Source organism: Falco biarmicus, chromosome 1, assembly GCF_023638135.1.
Source record: "Falco biarmicus isolate bFalBia1 chromosome 1, bFalBia1.pri, whole genome shotgun sequence".
NCBI classification, from domain to species: domain Eukaryota; kingdom Metazoa; phylum Chordata; class Aves; order Falconiformes; family Falconidae; genus Falco; species Falco biarmicus.
The window spans coordinates 83,118,193-83,138,286 of record NC_079288.1 but is presented as its reverse complement, the minus strand read 5'-3'; the positions used below and the strand labels follow the sequence as shown (position 1 = coordinate 83,138,286).

General features: G+C 47.0%; 1 protein-coding gene and 1 long non-coding RNA gene across 4 annotated transcripts; one reads left to right on the top strand and one right to left on the bottom strand.

The window, feature by feature from the left end:
- Positions 1-1,642: 1,642 nt before the first annotated feature.
- On the top strand, positions 1,643-9,146 carry CD8B (CD8 subunit beta). Its single transcript, XM_056347509.1, has 5 exons — positions 1,643-2,333; positions 5,122-5,472; positions 7,261-7,356; positions 7,785-7,874; positions 7,992-9,146. The coding sequence occupies exons 1-5, from the start codon at positions 2,288-2,290 to the stop codon at positions 8,030-8,032; spliced, it is 624 nt and encodes a 207-aa protein (XP_056203484.1). The 5' UTR covers positions 1,643-2,287; the 3' UTR covers positions 8,033-9,146.
- Positions 9,147-11,479: 2,333 nt separating this feature from the next.
- On the bottom strand, positions 11,480-19,169 carry LOC130153080 (uncharacterized). Of its 3 annotated transcripts, none has more exons than XR_008823209.1 (3): positions 18,202-19,169; positions 14,892-15,057; positions 11,480-11,931 (listed from the first exon to the last, which is right to left on the bottom strand). It is a non-coding gene; the product is annotated as an uncharacterized LOC130153080 (long non-coding RNA). The 3 variants fall into 3 exon arrangements; XR_008823211.1 differs by having other exon boundaries at positions 14,896-15,057; XR_008823207.1 differs by lacking the exons at positions 14,892-15,057; positions 18,202-19,169 and adding an exon at positions 14,701-14,885.
- Between the last annotated feature and the right edge of the window lie 925 nt (positions 19,170-20,094).

The window sequence follows — 20,094 nt, the reverse complement described above, 5'->3', positions numbered from 1 at the left end:
ATTTCCCCCAGAAATTGTGCAGTAGGCTAGCGCAAATACACCAAAATCCAGCCATTCCCTCCATCTTGGCCAAACACTTGTTATCGGGAGCTGCTGTATCCCAGCAAGGTCACCAACAAATCTTGCTCGCATTAACAAATCAGTTCCACTTGCACCTGATTTCCTCCCCTATTTTCTTCCCAGGACAGCAGCCCCAAACAATGTGGAGATGTTACAAACAGCAGCTGCTCTCCTGCACACTCCCACAGTACTTTTATTTCTGTTGGCAATGGGCTGCCAGACAAAGATATCTCGCCTCCAAAATGTTTTCTTGTAGGAGAAACACCCAGCCCCGGGAACAGCTTGGCCACCAGAAATTAGCTCAACTGCACATAAACAGCAGCTTCAAAAAAAAAGAAAAGAAAAACTAATCCCTGTCCAGCACACACACTATGCTTTTACATTGCAAATATTCCTTTTTTGTTCCATAGAAGACACTCTACAGGTAAAAGCGCTGCAGGGAAGCATCTTTAAATCTGCTATAATGTCCTGGGGAATCCTCCCCAGCCAAAACACCTGTCATCAGCCTTGCAGCAACCCAGCGTAACTTGCCCCACGTCCAAGGTTGTAAAGGTGACAAAAGCCACCTCCGAGAGCACTTTGGTCCTGGCCAGGAGGCCAGAAGATGCTCCAGGTGACAGCAGCAGTGAGACAAGGGGGATGCAGCTATTGCAGCAGCCAGGGATGGCAGGCTCAGCTCACCGACTTCACCATGGGGATAAAAGGAGAATACACTTGCAGTGGCACTTCTCATGTTAAGCACACACACCCCCAAAAAAGGGGGTGCCTACACCCCATTCTGGGGGGGTCCTTGTTTGGGAGTGACATGAAAGGGAAGGGGAAAGGCAAGCAGAAGCTAAGGAGGGAGAGAAGCAAGGGGTGCTGCACCACCAGTGGGGGGCTCAGCTAGGAAACAAGAGCAAAAAAATGCTGAAATGTGTTTGAAAACACTAAAATTGCTTTCTCTTTGCCAGGAAAGAGTTAAGGAGCGATTCAGCCGACCCTAAATTGTAGCAGCTGATGGGTTGGTGGCAAGGTTTTCGGCAGTTAGCAACCCACTTCAAGCAGGAAATGATTTTAAACAGAAATGGGGAGGGGATGTGTTATGTTACAGCAGCGTGGAAAAACTTGGTACAAAATGGACCAAAAAAATGACACTGTATGCCAGCTCAAACCCTGGGGGCGGTTTCTCAGTGCCCTGATGTGAGAATCCCTGGAAATCCCCCCCTTCCTGGGCAGCCAGCTCCTGGGAGATGCAGAGGCTTTGTAAGGACCACGAGTATCTGCGCAAGGAGGGCATAAAAGAAAACTGAACCCCGCTTGGCAGCCAAGGTGGCAGTGAATAAATAAAACCAATAACTAATTTATCTTTTTTTTCTCAAACGTGGAAATATTGAAGGCTGCTGACATCAGTTCACTCTTTTAATTTTTACACCACATATTTCACTCTTTAAGTCCTAAACCCCAAGTGCATTTCAAAACCACTCTGATATTTGATCTATCAATCATTTAAATATTTCTGCATATAAGCCATGCACTGTTGCAGCTACCAAAATAGCGCTTGCTGCAAGGTGGTGAGCCCCAGCAGAATTTCCTTATTTTTGCGGTTTTTCAGCCACTGAATTTGTTTGAGGTTTCTTGCTCTTGGCTTTAAAGTTCTCTGTGATGCCTTGTGCCTCTGCCTTATGGCAAGCTTGTTTGGCATTCAGCACTTCCCAGGCCCAGAGCAAAACACCTCCTGCTAAAGATTCTGCTGAAGAAAACAACCCCACAGCTAAAATTGCATCTTTTCCTTATTTTGAATTATTTTTTATTTCAACAGAGGAGAAACCAGCCCAAATTCATCCTTCTCTGCTTTTATTTTTAACGCCAAGCTCCTATTAATTGCATGGAGCTAGAATAAAAGAAGAAGGAAAAACTAAGTGATGAAATATGAAGAAATCATAATTAAAAATCAGTGACTTTTCATGATTTCTCTTCCTAAAGGGGGGACCCTGTGCCGTGCTGGAGAAGAGCATGGAGCTGCCATCCTGATGCATACCTGGATTTGAGACTCATCACAGGGGAAGGTGCCAGGCTGAGGCGCTAAGTGCTGCTGTGGCAGATGCTCTTCGGCAGCTGCCAGTGAGACATCTGCGCTGAGATGGGGAAGAACCTCCTGGGGTGAAGCCAGCCCTACCACCAAGAGGTGGCCGTGCATGGAAAGGGGGACCTGACACAAAACCCTTCCATCATTGAGTCCACCACCATGGCCCGGCTGTGGCTCCATCTCTGCATCTGCCTCCAGATCCCAGGTAAGAGGGACATGTCTCTTAAGGGTTGAGGGCACCTAAAAACATGCTGGAGCCTGTTCTCCACCCCGCTCCAGCACATGGCACGTGTTGTACACCATCTGGATGATGGAAGTTTAACAATACAGGCATAGTAGAAATCTTACAGGATATTATTACCTATCACTGCATAATTTTGGACAACACAATTAATAACATGCTTTAGCTTTTGGTCACCCCTGAAGCAGTCAGGCAGTTGGATGAGATGAGCATTATAGGTCCCTTCCAACTGTAATAGTCTATTTATTCTACTCTATTCTGTCCTGTTCTGTTCTATTCTATTCTATTCTATTTATAGAGCAATATATAATGGTATAGACACCACAGAGTTTGTTTTTACTGCACCTTCTTAGTGCAGACGGACTGCGGGAAGCTGCTGATGGAGAAGCTAAAGTAGCACCTATCTGTGCTGCCTGTGTAACACAAAGACAGTAAACATCCCATCAAATTTTCTTCCAAATCTATCCAAGGACTGAGTATTTCCCCAAGGGCCACAGCTGGACTCAGAGTGTTATAAAACCATGTTACCTTCTCCTTATTGCAGACAGGTTGCAGGAGCTCTGGACTGAATATATACAGTCAACGTTGTGGCAAAGTGGTAGAATTATGCTTCAGAGGACAAATTGTGCCATCAGTTCTTAGGTGGAAAGTGTTGAAAGCTTGAAACCCCCATTAAATCTATATATTAGAGTGGCAGCTCAGGTTGGTGCCCTGAGACATCGCCCAGCCCGGGTCCACAGCTGCCCAGCATCCTCGCCAGAGGCTGTCAGGACTGCAGGGTGTTGTGTTCACATCGTGTGATGGTCATCCAGCCACAGTGCAACACAGCCGATACGGCACCAAACTGCCTAAGGTGCTTTATCGACACTTATATACAAGTAATATCCTACAGATCTATATGGTGGGATCTTTGCTGAGAACCCCCCAATAAATTAGAGTTTGCTCCACAAGAGTGAAGGGGAAAGGGGCTGGTTTTGAGCTGCTGCAGACGGGTCTGACCAAGCACATGGAAACAAACCAATTCCTCATGGTCCCCTGCAAGCATTTACACTGGGAAAGGGAATAGGGAGATTTTGGGGGATGAAGGTGTGGCAGAGGATGAGCTTTTCTGCTCTAGCTCCATCCCAGCTCACCCCACTGCAGCTTGACCACTGGCTCAGAGCTGAGCATTTTCCAGGATCTCTTCTCATTCCTTCTGTTTCATATAATAATCTCCAGCAGCTTGAGGCAAAGGTCTCCATGGGAGGTTAAGTTTCCTGCGCCCAGCAGAGCCAGACCTGAGGGCAGCCGAGGAGATCCTGAAGCCACTGTGCCCCATGGCCACACACATTTCATCCTCTAAAAAAACACACAGGTGTTTGCCAAAGCAACGTTTAGCAGGATTGGAATCCAAACTCTGAAAATTATGTATTTTAATAATGAGATATTTATATTGTCACAGTGCCAGAGGATGTGGTGAAGTGCTGAGCTGCTATGCAATGCCTGAATTTCAGCATTGCAATATTAGGGTTGAAGCCTGTTCATCTCTGCAGCGCACCTGCAGCGATGGGGCCGTTGGTGTGGGGATACAGGAAAGCTGTGGACCTGTGTGAGTCACCAGAGCCCTCTCCTTTGCCTGTCCCCATCAGGTACATGGAGAACATCAGGGACATGGGACACAGAGATGGCTTCAAGCGTTCTTGTGGTCATGCAAACCCATTCCTGCACCACTGGCTTTGCAGGGCTGCATGAAGCTGTTTGCAAGCACTGCTATAAGCAGCTTTGGGATTTTGAAGGAATAGGGACATTTTTAAGGTTAAAAAAGCCAAAAAAACAGGTTTTATTGGGCTTTTTGCGCGGCTTTAAAACACGCCTGGGAAACGGACAGGGAAAGCAAGAGCATCCTTATCTTCAGAGGGCTGTTTTTCACTCGGTCTTAGACTATCTGCAGCCTTGTAGGACTGTTTGCTGAGCAGAAAGGATCACATGTCACCTGTTATTCCTTTCACAAGGACACATCCTCGCTTGCAGACAGATATCACTCACATCTGCCTGGGCCAAACACAATTCAGATAATTTCTACAAAAGCTGCAAAGCCCCAACAGAGTGATGCGATGCCAAACTGAAGCTTTCAACTCCACCGCTATCCCTCACTGCCTCTCCTTCCCCGGGTCTCAAAATTTATATGAAAATAATGTCTTCTGAAAACTAATATCAAATTAGCCCATTTTTAACTGTTTTGCACAATTTTTTGTCTTTTTTTCTACACCTGAGATTATGTTTATCAGTTGCATCTGTTAGAACAAAAATCCGACAAATAAGAGGCTCAAAAAAAAAATCTGTGGAGCGGTGAAGCCTCTCTGAAAAATGAGAAAGGAAAAGAGGGCAGGAGAGGGGCACCCACAGGAGCAGGTGGGGATGCCCTTCCCTGCACATAAAGCCCTGAGGACACCCTCAAAATCATCCCTCCATCCCCCTCTGTGCCACCAAGCCTCCTTCCTAGATGAGTGTTTACAGGGAAAACTCTACCTGTATTAACAAGGTTGTCAAAAAATTAGCTGGGAATCCAAAAAGGCCTGAGGGAACATGGGAGCATCCTGATAAAGATGCTCCAGTTTCTTGCTTGTGTAATCCACTGGTCTGTAACTTAACTACCAGTTAAGTGGTCTGTGACTGCTCTTATTAAGCCCAGAAAGAAAATCTGTACTTAGCATGGGAAGGAAAATAATGAAAAGAAAATACTAATTATGTATTCCTATTACTTTTTTCTTAGGTTTCTGTACAAATCTACTTTTACTCCAGACTCCAGAGCGTATTTTAGCCCAAACTAACAATAAAACAGAAATGCTTTGTGAGGTGAAGAAGGACCATACTGGGGTGTACTGGTACCGCTGGAGCCAGGAGAGGCAAAATTTCGAGTTCTTGCTATTTTCCAACCTGTTGGGCAAAGCCACGTATGGCACAAACATCAGAGAAGACAAGTTTAGTGTCCAGGGAGTGAGGTCCCACAGCTCCTACAGCCTGCACATCAGCCACCTCCATGCCTCAGACAACGGCACCTATTACTGCTCCATCTCCCAGTCCTCCCAGCTCCTCCTGGGCAGCGGGACATGGCTTGGTGTGGGTAAGCATCACCCCTGGGGTTCCAAAATGTGCTACTGGCAGGATGGGATGAGGTCCACTGGGTAAGGGATGTTGGAAGAGCCTTCCCAGTTTTGAAATTCAAGGTGGGGGCTCTGGGTTTTTTCTGGTGACCTATGAGACTGGGTAAGGCAGAAAATATAGAAAATAGCTAAATTTTAGGTGAGCTGCATGTGATGGTCCTTTTGCCACCAGCAGTTATTCTGCTGTGATCATGCCTTGAGCTCCACATTGGTCCTGGTGTTTAAGCATTCCCATGGGAAGACCCTCAGCCCCTGTTATTGCTGTGCCCTGTGCTTTACTCATCCCCTGCAGTACTTCAGGTGAGAGGCTGGATGTGTGCCCTGCTCAGCTCCCAGGTTCTTCTGTGCCCTGGTTCTTCCTCACCCTTCCTCCAAGTGACAAGAGCAGCATCAAGGCCAGAGGACATCACCCCTCACGTCTCTGGGGTGGCTCTGACAGCAGCTTCACGGATTGAAATGGGATTTATTCCTCAAAGCCCACAGCCTGCTGTCAGTGGGGAGCCCCGACCAGGAATCAGAGCTGTCTGCAGCTGGCACTGGGGGAGTGATGCTTTACAGTCCATTTTTCAGCTCTTTTCAGCCCATTTTCCCCTTGACCACAGAGCAGGAGGTGATGTAGAAAAACTAGCATGTTTGAAGCAGGATTCAGCCCTTTGCAAGCTTTTAGGGAGACAATAACTTATTTAACCAAGATGCAGCTATGGCTGCTGCCTCTAAAGCAGCCCCAGTCCCAACCTTTCTGGCTGTTTTTTTGCAGCCATGCCCTGCACCTTGAGCTGGCTGAGAAATCCCTTTTGGATTCTTGCTGGCTTAAAGAAAAGCTGGTTTAAGATAAAGGGGAGCTGTTTTTTATCAACTGGGCAGATATCTATGTGCAAAGCAAAGCATGAAAAACAGGGTTGAAATTCAGCATGTCCAAGGACATTCCAATTTAAAACTAAACACCAGCAGGTGCTCTGAGAGGACTCAGGCTCTGCTGGATATTTTCTGTTTAGTACTCATGATAAACCAAATCATCTTTAAGTTCTTTTTCTGTTATAATGTAAGGGAGAAGTTGTCCAAAAAAATCCCAGGCACCCAATGTCTCACCTTTCTGTGTAAAAGAATGGTGGTTTCTGTAGGAATTTCAGTCCTGGGTAGAAGCTGAAAAAAATATAGTTTTGAATCACCCGGATTTTTGAATAAGTACAGTTGGAGTGGTCAGATGAACAGCTATTTAATAAAATTACTGGGATATTTTCCTGGCCAAATTTACAGGGAGACGAACATACTCAGTTGTAATTCAAATACATCATAATAAATCCTGCCCCTATTTTTTTTAATCAGAAAAAAACAATATGCAACTTTGAGCAAAGATTAGAGCAATCTGAATACTGAAAAGATCCAGGGATCCCTGACAATCTCCCAGAGCTACTGAAATCTCTTACCCATGATCTTGTGCAACACTGATGAGATGGTGCCTGGCAGTAAATTTTAGTAAACTAAAAAAAGGAAGGTCTCTTTTTCTCTGCCTTAGCCTTCTGCCCTTGTTTGCCTGGTACATTCTTTTATTAACGCTTTTACAAGCTTTCAGAAACATCTGTGGCCACCGAGACATTCAGGCCAAGCTCCCAGCCTCTCTGGGCCTTTGCAGGGGTTGCTGAATGGGGTTAGTTTTAAAGGCCAACATTTCCAGCCCTTCTTGCCTGGCTGTTTGAGATCTCCGTTGTGCTCAGTGCCATACTGACCATCCTCTTCTCACCCACCAGTGGATGTTTTGCCTCTGCCTCTGAAGACCACTCAGGCACCACCCTTGAAAAAACCCGTGCGGTGCATAACCGAAAGCAAAACTACCAGCATGAAAGGTACAGCACCTGCTCAGCTCAAGCTGCCTTGCAAAGGGGTTCGCTGAGCTCCTGGGGCTCCCCAGGGTTCAGCTGGAGTTTGTCCTGGGGTGGGGCCAACCCCAATGTGACCCTGTAGGTGTGGGCATGAGGGTCTACCTGGACCCACCGCTCTGGATGGAGCTGATTTAGGTTTGGTTCCCTGGGATGTACAAGAGTTTAGGGGGCAGAATGTGTGCAATTTAGGTTATCATGACTCACAGCTAAGTTCCCTGCAATGCCTTCGGGTGTACTGCACCCTCCAAGGGATACTCCAGGGTGATGGTCACGTCCTCCACCTCTCCTCTGAGGACCTGCTTTGCTTTTCTCCCTTTCCCACCCCACGCTTCACCCCCCAGAAATGCTGGGGCAGGATGGTGCCAGGTGGTGAGTCCTCTCCTGCTTTCCAGGTGTCTGCAGCCCCCTGGTCTGGGTCCCACTGGCCACCAGCATCCTGCTTCTCCTGCTGACTCTCGTCCCCATCACCCACCACCTCCACCGTAAGCATCCTGCCAGACCCAGGGGACGACGAGGGGTATCAGGCCCTGGCACAGCCCAGGAGTGGGATGGGGAGCTGGGAGAGGGTCCTGGGGCTGATGGACACTGTCTCTCCCCAGGTCTGCGGCGGAGGCTGTGGCTTCGTGCCCACAGGCAGTAAATCCCACTGGCTGCCCCTGCCTTGGGCAGGCAAGGACCCTGCCCTGCACGGTGCTGAGCCCTGCCTGAATGTGACCCAGGAAGGATGTTACAGGGGACAGATGTGGGCTTGTACTACAGGACAGACATTTCTTTCCTGTGACAGACCATGACTTTAACATTTTTCCTCAACACAACAGCTGGCAAAAGAACCAGGCTGGATTCTGCAGTCTGCTGAGCATTTCTCAAGGGGCACTGAACAGGATGAATGCCACGGCTGGGGCCACACTGGGGGCACTGCATACCAAAGGGATTCAGATGGGCTGTGAAAATGCTGTGAACTCACTGAATCTCCTCTGTGTCCGGCTGTAGGACAGCATGAAGGTGCTTTCGGTTTGCTCCTGCTGAGGCTGGCTAATAAGATGAACACTTTGAGAGCAACCAGCAGACACAGGGGCAGATCACTGCACAACTTGTAAAGGCCCTGTACAGGCACATGTGGCAGCAATAGTGACTGTATTGCTTTGCCATTTTGCTCTGCAGGCTGGTGTCATGTGGCCCTGCTCAGTAAAGGGCCATGGTTGTGTGTCAAGCAAGGAACCATAGCCTCCGCCCAAGAAAGAGTTAAAGCAGAGAAAAGTTCTGGGGGGAGCAGGTCTGGGATCGTATCTTCTCTCATGGGAGACAGCAGACAGCCAAGAGTGGGAGAGGAAAGCCAGACAAAGTGATGTACACAAGGTCAAACACCTGGTGCAGCTTGAAGGCCAACATCGCCTCTGAGAACAAACAGGCAGCCGAAGGCTGGCCTGGAGCCCAGCAGCACGGCACAGACCGCAAGAATTGCCCTGAGTAATGCCCGTGTGTGTGCTGAGCCCCATAGAGCTGAGCCCTGAGCAATGCTTGCACATCCTGAGCTGCAAGTGATGCCCACGTGTGCTGAGCTCTGAGCAATGCCTCTGTGTGCTGAGCCCCAAGCAATGCCTGTGTGTGCTAAACCCTGAGCAATGGCTACGTGTGCTGAGCCCGGAGCAATGCTTGCAAGTCCTGAGCTGCAAGTGATGCCCACGTGTGCTGAACCCTGAGCGATGTCTGTATGTGCTGAGCCCCAAGCAATATCCACGTATGCTGAACCCTGAGCAATGCCCATGTGTGTTGAGCCCTGAGTGATATCCACGCATGCTGAACCCTGAGCAATGCCAGAAGCAGGGTAGGTGTCCCCAGGGACAGTACCAAGGCCGAGGCGCTGCCTGGGGCTGCAGGGCTGACGTGGGGTGGGAAATCCAATGTCCCACTGAGTGCAGGCAGTGGGCACTCGCTCTCAGATGCATCCCCAGCCCCACATCTCCACTCAAACAGGGTCACTGGCACAGGGCTGTACCAGCTACCGTGAGTGCAAGGGGAAGGCGGCCCAGACACCTTCAGTCCCCAGCGTGGGTGGGAAAGCCAGCAGCGATCTTTGCTGCTGGGGAAGCAACGGGGATCTCCTGTCCGGCACATTGCGTGCGCCCTTACAGCTGCCACAAGCCAAGGGCTGATGTGGCTCCAGAGTCCCCAGGGCCGGGGCAAATGCAGGCACGGGAAGAGCTTGTGCAGGTATAAAGAGCTTGGGGGAGAGTGGCTGGAGAGCTGCCCGGTGGGGTGTTGGTTGTCAGCCAGTTGGGCATGAGCCCCCAGCGTGCCCAGGTGGCCCAGGAGGCCAGCAGTGTCCCGGCCGGTGTCCGAAACGGTGTGGCCGGCAGGGCCGGGGCAGCGCCCGTCCCCCTGCCCTGGGCACTGGTGGGGCCGCCCCGCGGGGCCTGGGCTCAGCGTTGGGCCCCTCACGGCCAGACAGACACTGAGGGGCTGGAGCGTGTCCAGAGCCGGGCAGGGGCTGGGGCAGGGGCTGGGGCACCAGCCTGGGGGGGCGGGGGGGTCAGCCTGGAGAGAAGGGGGCTGGGGGGGACCCGGTGGCTCTGCAACGGCCTGGCAGGAGGCTGTAGCCAGGGGGGGTCGGTCTCTGCTCCCCAGGAACCAGCGACAGGAGGGTTACATTGAGCGTGAGGGAACATGTCTGCACCGAAAGGGCTGTCAGGCATTGGAACAGGCTGCCCAGGGACGTGCTTGAGCCACCATCCCTGGAGGTATTTAAAACCTGTGTAGATGTGGTGCTTAGGCACATGGTTTAGTGGTGGGCTTGGCAGTGCTGGGTTAACTAAAGGTCTTTTCCAACCTAAATGAGCTCATGACTCTACAGCATGATAGCGGCACCACAGCATCCTTCTGGCCTTACCCTCCCTCCCCTCCCAGCTGCAGGGAGCTGTGCTCTCCACTTTAATGCAGATTTTTCTGGAGGGTCTGGTCTCAAACCTGGCTGTGGGTGCTCCTCATGATGGATGACGCAGTAACACAGCCATCGGTGGACCATGCTGAGCCAGCTTTCCCAGGCTGCAAACCTCACCCTGGCTCTCAGCCCACGCAGCTCATAGGCACAGGGGACACCGACCCTGGACCTCATCCCACCACAGATGCTGGGGTGAGGGGTCCCCAACCACCTCTGCTTCCAACCTATCATACCAGCACATATTTTAGCTTCTGTGAAAGCTCAAATGAATTAACCCACCAGCTTTCTACCCTGCAAGCACTCGAGATGCAGAGCTTCACCTCAGGAGCAGGTGATTTTTATAACATGTATTTTTTACAGGTCAGCTCTAACACAACCCTTTTGAAACTGCCCATGGGCAAAGGTTTATTCTTTCAAAAACAGAGCTTTTTCCCTCTGCCCGCAGCTGCTTTTGAAATCCCAGTTCCATTTTCCCTGGTTGAGGCATCCTGACCTTAACATCCATATCTGCTTCACCTCTCGGCCAGCACAGGAGATGGCCTCCCGTGGGCAAGCAGCCAGGGACGGGTTTTGGCAGAAAGAGGCAGGCTGCAACAGCCCCATCCTCCTCTCCCCTGGGAAGGGGAGCAGCCTAGGGGATAACCCTGCCCAGTCTGCTCCTCCTCCCTCCATCCCCATGCTCAGGCCATCCCCACAGTGTCCAACCCTCACTGAACCCCCCCCGCCCCCTACCCCGGCCCCGACACCACTGTCTTGCATTGATCAACTTCAGCCACCGCATTATCCAAAGTCCAATAACACCCATTCAAAGTATGGGCTTTTATCCCTCCGCCTGCCCGTGAATAACTGTAACAGGCAGCAAAGGATTTCTCAATATCCAAATTCCCCGATTTGGTTTCATTTTTCCTTTGTAATTTGAAAAAAACCCCTAAACCACATCATCTGTGTGCAGTAAAACCAGAAGAGAACAGCAGCAGTTAAGGATGCTGCTGCCCTGTTGAAACACAGGCTTGGGCAGTTTACCAATAGAAATTATTATAGGCATTACTACAGTTTTTCATCATCAACAAGGTGTTTTAAGAGAGTAAACTTCAGAGAGATCTTAGCAGCAGGTTTCACAACTCCGAGAGCCAGTGGAAAAAAATCACCTCCATTTCATGGATTTATTTTTTTTTCCCAGAGCATATATAAACAGAAATAGAAACACTAATAAAAAAAATGCTTTTATGTCTGAGAAAATTAGCCCATCCCCTGATACTGCAACTTCTTTGGTTTTCTTCCCTACCTCATCACTGTGCTGAAGCACAATGACGATACCGGCCAAGACTCAGTGACATAGTGTTTTGGCATGTAGGACAGAAGGGATGCTTCCATCATGAAAACTAATGGGAAAATATTTCTGTGCATCTCTGCTAATGGCATGGTGCCTGCATCCACAGAGGGAGAGATACGGGCAACACCAGTGCATGTCACAATGTCACCCCAGCCACAGTGTCCTGGCAAATGAGTCCCTAATTTATTCCTCATTTCCTTCTGAGGATGGACCAGCCTTCTCCCAGCTGCCATGTCAGCTTCCTCCCCGCAGCAAGGAGCATCCATACCTAGAAGGGAAAATAATGGGATTTTATATATAATCCCAAACGCTGACATCAGCAGTAAATAAACGATATCATTTAAATGACAAAAGGAGACGCTGCAAAAAACTGGACAAAGACAAAAGGCTTTAGGACAAGGTGGGTTTTACAGGTCTATGGGTTTAAGTACAAAGCATCACCTATGTGGTGCCCACCCCTGCAAACCATCGGGCAAGGAATTGTAAAAGAGGTCAAAATTTACATGTCACAATAATCCTGTTGTTGTTGTTACTATATTATTATTATCTTACATCTATATTTATATTCTGTATGAACATGTTATAAAAAATACTATAGTTATTCTTACAATAAATTGCGTGCATCTCTTGAAAGCATTAAAATTTTCAAAGGACAGAGAGCAGAGCAGGAATACAGGTATTTCAGGCACTGCAGTGAATAGTCTTCATGTTTATGTAAAACTTAGGTAAATGGATAAAAAGAAAATTGTCAGTCTTTCCAGAATATCTGTTACTGATCTAATATTGGCAGTGCTCAATTTTTCTTTACTCTTTTAAGCCACCCAGTCATTTTTAGGTGGATAGTTTGTGGTTTTATATAACAAACAAGTAAATTAGATCAGGTGCAGTTGAAAACATTAAATTGAAAACAAGCTAGTGACATGAAAGCAGAAGTTGTATCTGGTTTTAAAGCTCCAAATATATAAAAAAACCCCTATTTTGCAGAGTCATAAACACAGCTGAGTTGGGCATGCTAACAAAGAAAGGATGAATAACATCTATTAAATTATTAAACTTGAAATCCATGCAAAGGGAAAGGAGATACATATATCCATGGGTGCCGTTTAAATTCTTTCCTATTTATCCTTGGCCAGAACAGCTCCGTGAATGGTAGCTGCTGATTAAATATATCCTCCTGGCAGGAAAAATGGATTCACAGCAGGACTTCTAAGTATGCAGATCAGACCTGTTCAATGGAAATTTCAAAATATCTTTCTGCCACTATATAAAACCAGATAGATCCCAAAAGCTATTAAAAAAAAAAAATATCCTGATTTTAACTTGCTTCTCCTGAACCCCATTACTGCACAGGCGTAGCCCTACACACACACATCCAAGCAGGCGCATGGAAAATTCTCCTCCCTGTCTTTCAGAAGCATCCAATGCACAAAAGCCCTCCTCCACCCAGCACACCCCAGCTATTCTGCTATTCCATATATCAAATAATGTACAGGAGCCTTAAATATAGAAATATTGTAATTATTTATATTGACAATTTTCTAGCTATATATTATTATATACAGTTATACTATAACTTATGTATTACAGTTAACTGCATTATATATAATTCATTCAATATAGTTATATTTAAATATATTATATATAAACATATTGCAGATATTAATTTTCTATATTGTGTGTTGTATATTATATATAGCTATATATGTGTTATTATATATATTGACAGTTACATAGATTGACAGAAACCCATAGAAGAAATACACCGGGGAACAAAAAACTGTCTTCAGGCAGCCTAAATCCTTCTTGCCCATATTTCCCTGGACTTCGACATTCAATGAACTAAAAATAGTAATGTATTAAGTTTCTGGTTCAATAAACCAGAAAGAATTTCTTTAATATTATTATAATTTGTATTTCATAGTATTTCTGGTTGTTAAATAAAATATTTGCTGAAATAACATATTTGTGTATATCAATTTATCTATATTGCATGCACTCAGAGTGAGATCTGCAGCTGCCGTGGAATTATATACAAATATTTGTTATTCCAGCATTCATTTAACTGAAACATGTATCAGACCAAATTAAAAATCAATTTGTATAAGGTTTGCATTTTGCTTCTCTATCACCTTGCTATGGGAAAGCTTACTCTGAGCTCATACACCAGTGGTTCTTTCACATGAAACAAAATTCTCCCCTTGCTGTAACACTTGCAACACGTGGGAGGTTTAATATTCCCCCCCCATGCCATTAATTTCTTCTGCTAAAGTTCAACTTCTCACTTAGCCTTTAAGATATACACATGTATGAAGGGGAACTGCACCACACTCGTAAGCAGGGGAACACCATTATGACTATTTGCACTTTCTGATCTAGCAAATAAATTAAAACCACATGTGAAACACTCCAAAAAATCCCAATGATGGCATCAGTGCAGAATTTTTTCTCTGCCGGTAGAACATATCTATGTGCTGTTACAATGGGAATCTCACACAACCAACTTATTTAGTTCATTTAACATAAAACCAAAAAAAAAAACCCTGAGACGAGTCACGCATGGAAAGCAGCTGGTAGCCAATATGAAAAGGAAACCTGCTCAGATGGTAAAGCCCTCTCCACCCTCCCTGAAAAGCTCCTTGAAGGGGTTGGGAGCCCTCAGGCAGCCAGGCTGATGCAGGCAGCACCCATGAGCTTGTTTCCTTGTCTTTTTTTGAGTCAGTCTAAATTTCATCTCTCCCAAACTGCACTGAACCTCTGCATCACACAGCACAAAATCCAGTCCTGCAGAAATCTTGGGCATCTGCAGGCAAAGTTTTGCAACGTGGAGTATTTCAAAGGCTTGAGCTTTGCCAGGGAACACCTAAATACGCCTGCTTTCCCCAAGGAAAGCATGGGAAGCGATGGATGCCTCCAAAGCAAAGCGATGAGCCCACAAGCTGATGCCAACCACCAGTACCCTGTCTTCTGCAATCAGCCCCACGTCCTGTCCTACCCCATGCCTTCCGCCACCCTGCAGGCACAACAGAGCAAACCTTACCCTGCCCAAGGTGAAATCCACATTGATTTTTCTGCTCTTTTTCTCTGCTTGTGGTTAAAACCTTCAGCAGGGAGGCTGAGCACCAAGATACGGGGTGCAGCCAACCTCCCTCCCCACACGGCTGGGCAGGGAGGAGGAGAGCTGTGGCTTAGGAGGCGTCTCTGTCCCCAGAGCTACACGTGTGAACTCACCCACCATGTATCCTGTCACTCCCAGCGCAGGTGGCTGGGGCTGCAGGCTGCGCAGGCAGCATGAAATGCAGCACAAAACCTCCATGTTGGGCAGCTGCCTCCGGGGACAGGCAGGGCATCCTTGGGGGAGCAGGGTGCGCGCTGCTCTTGCACGGTACAGCATGACCTGTGGCACAAAGCACAGTTAGGTCCCACCATGTTTGACGTCTCTTCAGGCACTACCACGGGAGGAGATGCTGGGCTGCTGGGGGCCCTGCAGCCAGCTTGCAGGCAGGATCACAGGCAGAACCACTGCTGCTCTTCAGCAAAACTCAAGGTGCAATCATTGTCCAACATAAACACAAGGTAAACTCACCAGCTGATGGGAGAGGTGCTGGGCTGTGCCAACACCCAGCTACAGGGCTTCAAAACATAATGCCTTAACATCAGCACCAAATGCAAAATTCCAGTTGGGATATTTCCTATCGCTCTCTCCAAAAAAATTGAGACAAAATATTCCTGGGGGCTGGGATTGTATATGCCTGCCCTAAGCAACAGCTGCAAATGACACTGCTGTTATTAAACTAGATCTCTCAAGACATCTCTATGCAGGAGGAAACGAACCAGGCGGTAGAACAGCCATTACTAAAATACATGACTTTCCTCAGGTCGTTTTTAGTCTGACTCACCCGCCACTACCATAGCCAGGACAATTTTTATATGACTTAGAAATGTGGGTCATATCCCACTGCACAGAGGCCAAGCTGCCAGCCCCAAGGAGATGCTGGGGGAAGGCAGTTGTCACCATGCAAATTCCCCTGGTCCCCAAACCTGGGTCTCTTCTCACCTCCCCAAAACTGGGACACAAACTGAGCTAGTTGGCTGGGGTCAAACACCTTTCCTGGCCATCATCCCTCTTCCAAGACGCATCCAGGGTAACCTGGACTGTAAACAGTCATCTGGGTGGGCCTTTGCTCTGAATCAAATCAGCCATTTTTATATTCTTAACTTTATTCCTTATTTTACAACAAGCCAGGACAAGGTTTCCTTGCGTGCATCACTGCACCAGCTCCAAATTTCACCTGCCCCTGTACTGCCCATTCTCTGAAAGACCCTTCTGCAGTTCTATATTTACAATACATAAATGCAAATACATTAATGTGCATTAAAACAAAAGTTTGCAGGATATGTTTTAAACATGAATTGCTATATGGCTACTGAGAGCAACACTCACAGATGGGGTGGGAGTGGTACTTCTAGAACAGCTATGGAAAGAGTAATCACACACGTCTCTTCACAGTAATGGTGGGGATCATGTTGTTAAACTGGATTTACCGTGCTTTGTTGATGATGGGAGAGCATTAAATCAGCTGCTGCTTTTTGATGCAGCCACTTCTGCCCTTTGCCTCTTTTAAACAAGGTATCATGGCTTAGGGTTGCATCTTACCAGTCTGATTCTACAGTGAGCATCGTGTTTTTTTTCAAGTAAACAATAAATCAGGAAAAAATAAGTACAACCCAGGCAACGCTATTAAAGGGATCACAAAATAGACCAAGCAAGTAATCTCAAGCAAGCCACAGGTTTCCATACTGCCAGCACTGTCAGCAGGAGGGGTTGATAAACCAAAATAGGAACACTTCCTCCATCCCACCAGCTGTAACCAATGTCAGAAGTTCCCTCTCAAATATGTTAACAATAAAAATGTACAGTCTTGAAAAGTCCTCCTGTACCACACAGATGGGTCCAGAAATCCCTGCAGTATGTTGACCAGACTTTCCTGCCCAAGGTCTTCAGGGGAGAAGGTCAGCATGCAGCGAGGAAGGGCACCACACATGACAAGACTGGATAGATGGAGGCAGGAGAAAGTCAGCTCCCTGGGCTGTGGGGATAACACCGAGACTATGAGACCCTGGAAGGAAGCTGAACTAGGAGGACAAATACCAAGTAGTGCCTCAAATGCAACAGAAATTTGATCATGGGCATGGGAAATGAGGTAATGAGCCCAGTTCAATAATTAAAAGACTTCCCAAACTGCTATTCAGACAAAAAAATGACGCAGTAAAGCTATACAGATAATTTCCCTTTTCTGAATGAAAGTCTCTGTTCAGCGTCAGAAAAGAGGAAGCCTTTCTGCAGGTCTGGGCTGAATCTCTGTGGTATTTAGGAGACTGGACCTGCAGAAAACCAACCTGTCCACTGCTAACTCCAGCTGGGGCACTTAGAGTGTAAGCTGTCACCTGTTCACAAAAGATGCCACCACGGAATGCCGATCCACCAAATGTCTGCACAAACAAGCTACGCAGCACCAAGAGACAAGGCATGGAACAACTGTACAAGGAAAACTTGTAACACATTCAGGTCTCTGTTTATCAGACTCTCAGTACCAACAAGCATGGAGAATACAGCGATTTCCAACCCAGTGACCTGGTTAGAGGTCTACACCACCGAGGGGTGAGAGCACCGGAGTGTTTGTGGTTTGCATACTGTTATTTTAAGGTACGTGATGTTCACAACTGAGACTACTCAGAAGAGAGGGAAGTATTGACCACTGAATTGGAAACATTGCTGCAGTGGAAAAATAGTGTGTGAGGGTATCTGGTGCATGACAGTTGTGCTTGACATTCTACAAACTCCTTCAGGTCTGCAACTTTGCAAGGCAAAGGGAGGCAGCATGCTGCTCATAAACCACAACTTCATTTCACACCGGAAGCTTTGTACACTACAGTCACAACATTTTTTTCCTCTATTTGAAACAAAAGTTCATAATTTGTAACAAATTTTTTAAATCTCCTTGAAAACTTTCCATTCCTCCTTACAAAAAGAGATCCTTCAAAGGTTAACAACAGAACGAATCAGCAATGCTGAAGCAAACACAACCCAGTGTCACCCCCCCCGAGTTACCATCACTGATCACTTGCAGGGATGAAGCGGCATCTGCTCATCAGCAGCATGATGCTACACATCAAGTCCTAGAAGGAGATACCATGGGCAACAGAACAACAGACTGAGAGAACAGTCATTTTGATGCTCCTCTTGTGTCTGCCAACCATCACAGCGTAACTCCCATGTCCTGAGATGCGCTCCCACTGCCAGTCACGCATACTGTGAGACATCCATGCGATGTCTGATATTACCATACCAAGAAGCCAAAGAGTTTCTTACCAACATGAAAAAGTCACTGAGGTCCTTCCACAAAGTGACTAAGAAATCAATCATACCTGAAACACAGCATCTCCTCCTGCTCTGATGCCCCAGGCTCCCGCTCGTTTCCCACATCTTCCCTGGTAAATGGATGTAAGCAAGCACAGAGAAAAGTAATCCTAAACTCACGTCCTGCCAAGCCCCAGCCAAAACAGGTAGACCCTTCTTTGTCTCTTCCCTGCATGATGATTTTGTCTCTTCTCTCCTTGCACCTGTCTCCTGCTTAATTATTTGACACTGATTAAATACAGATCTAGGCTGGTCTTAGTATATAAAGATAAAACTCAGTCACAAGCACCTTAGGCAGGAGTTCACCAGCAGAGCCCTGCAACCTTAGCTACAAGTAAAATGAAACTTATTGGTAGGTTTGGGGAAAAAAAGAAATTACCTTCTACCATCTAACCAACCTCCTGTCTGGTCTCCTGACATCTTTTACATGATGCTCTGCAGAACTAACTGCTTGTCTGAGGGTTTTCTTCTTCCTTACTCATACCATAACTGTGGTACTACTACAGAAATTACTAACAAACCATGTCATTAATGCTAGTGTTTCACTGATTTGACTTCGGTTCTCAGTCTAACAACAAGTCTATTGCAAAATATCATCCGGAGGACAAATTGCCAAACCAGAGTATACTAAAAATCAAAGAGATTCCTTAATTAATCTGATTAACACCTACTCCTCCCAGTTCTGGAGTAGGTCATCAGGGTAAAACTTACATATACTGATCTAAATTATTTATACAAGTGTTGACTTTAAATGAGAGCTTTTCCTGGAGGTCTCACTTGTGCCTGCAGTTTTTCATAATCAAATAATTGCCATTGCAACTGGCTTAGTTTTTCTCATTTGATACTATGCAAAATAGAAACAGCTCTGTGCTAAGCGGTACCTAAACACAGAAGCCGGGGCGGGGGGAAGATCCCTGCCCCAGCTGATTTCTTATTTAGCAGACACGAGATGGGGGCACAAGAATTTCACCTGATCGCACCCTGACATCTCCACCGGAGCTACTCCCCTGGTTTCCCCTCTGACCAGCAGAGTGTGCCCATACTGAAGAGATGCGGGACAGCCCGCTTGGCAGCTACATCTCTGCTGACAACAAGCTTTTGTCTCACCTGGAAAGTATATATTCATTAGCAGTTTACTGCAGGCAGCAGAAAGGAACAGCTTCCCCTGAAGCCACGACCTGTGGCTCCCCAAATGTCCAACCCCAGCACAACAGGCAAGCGTCAGAAAAGACGTGTTAATGGAATCTCTCGTGTAGTGGTGAGTCACAAAGCGCTTCAGCAAATAAAAGTATGAAGAGAAAAAAAGAAACCTCTGAATGGTGACGCAGGGTCTGAACATGACAAAGCAAATGTTAGCCTTGCATAAAACCCAGACTAATCCATGAGCCATGAGGACCAAGATCCAGGACACCTCTACACCCAGCAGAGGAATCTCTGGGTTCCAGTTTGGTACCCAGGACTGAGTCCTAATAAAATTTACCATTAAACAGAGGCAAGGGAGAAGTAAGATGTCCCTACTATGAAAGACAATAGCCCTTTCCTGGATGATCCTTTAATTGTATAGGTTCTCCCAGCGCATCCACCACCACATCTCTAAGGACATGTACTACATGCTGTAACTAAGCATCCATGCTCTACAGCAGAGTGAGAGCTTAGTCCTGGCAAACATTTAATTCATCCTCATTTGCCAGCATGTCCACTTCCATTTCAACCACGCTGAAAAATGGGAATAGGGAATTTTCCTACTTTGGTCTCAGGAGGGTTGTGCTTTTGAAAATGCTTTTGAAATGTCACTTGCTGGTGCTGAGTTGTGATACTTGTGATAGTTGTGGTACTAGCGATAGAAGTGTGGGGGCACACACAACAACCCCAAGGGATGGCAGGAACCAGCTCACTTCAGCATCTCAGAAAACACGAGACTCAACTGCAGTCATCTACAAGGCAGGCACATAGTTCCAGTTCCTTGTCCACGTTCCTCCATGAGCCCGTGAAGACAGGCGCTTCCCAGGAGCA

Excerpts from the sequence above, each read along its gene's own strand:
- CD8B (XM_056347509.1), top strand. The coding sequence starts at position 2,288 with ATGGCCCGGCTGTGGCTCCATCTCTGCATCTGCCTCCAGATCCCAG. Across the intron at positions 2,334-5,121 it reads CATCTGCCTCCAGATCCCAG|GTTTCTGTACAAATCTACTT; the intron begins GTAAGAGGGACA and ends CTTTTTTCTTAG. Across the intron at positions 7,875-7,991 it reads CATCACCCACCACCTCCACC|GTCTGCGGCGGAGGCTGTGG; the intron begins GTAAGCATCCTG and ends GTCTCTCCCCAG.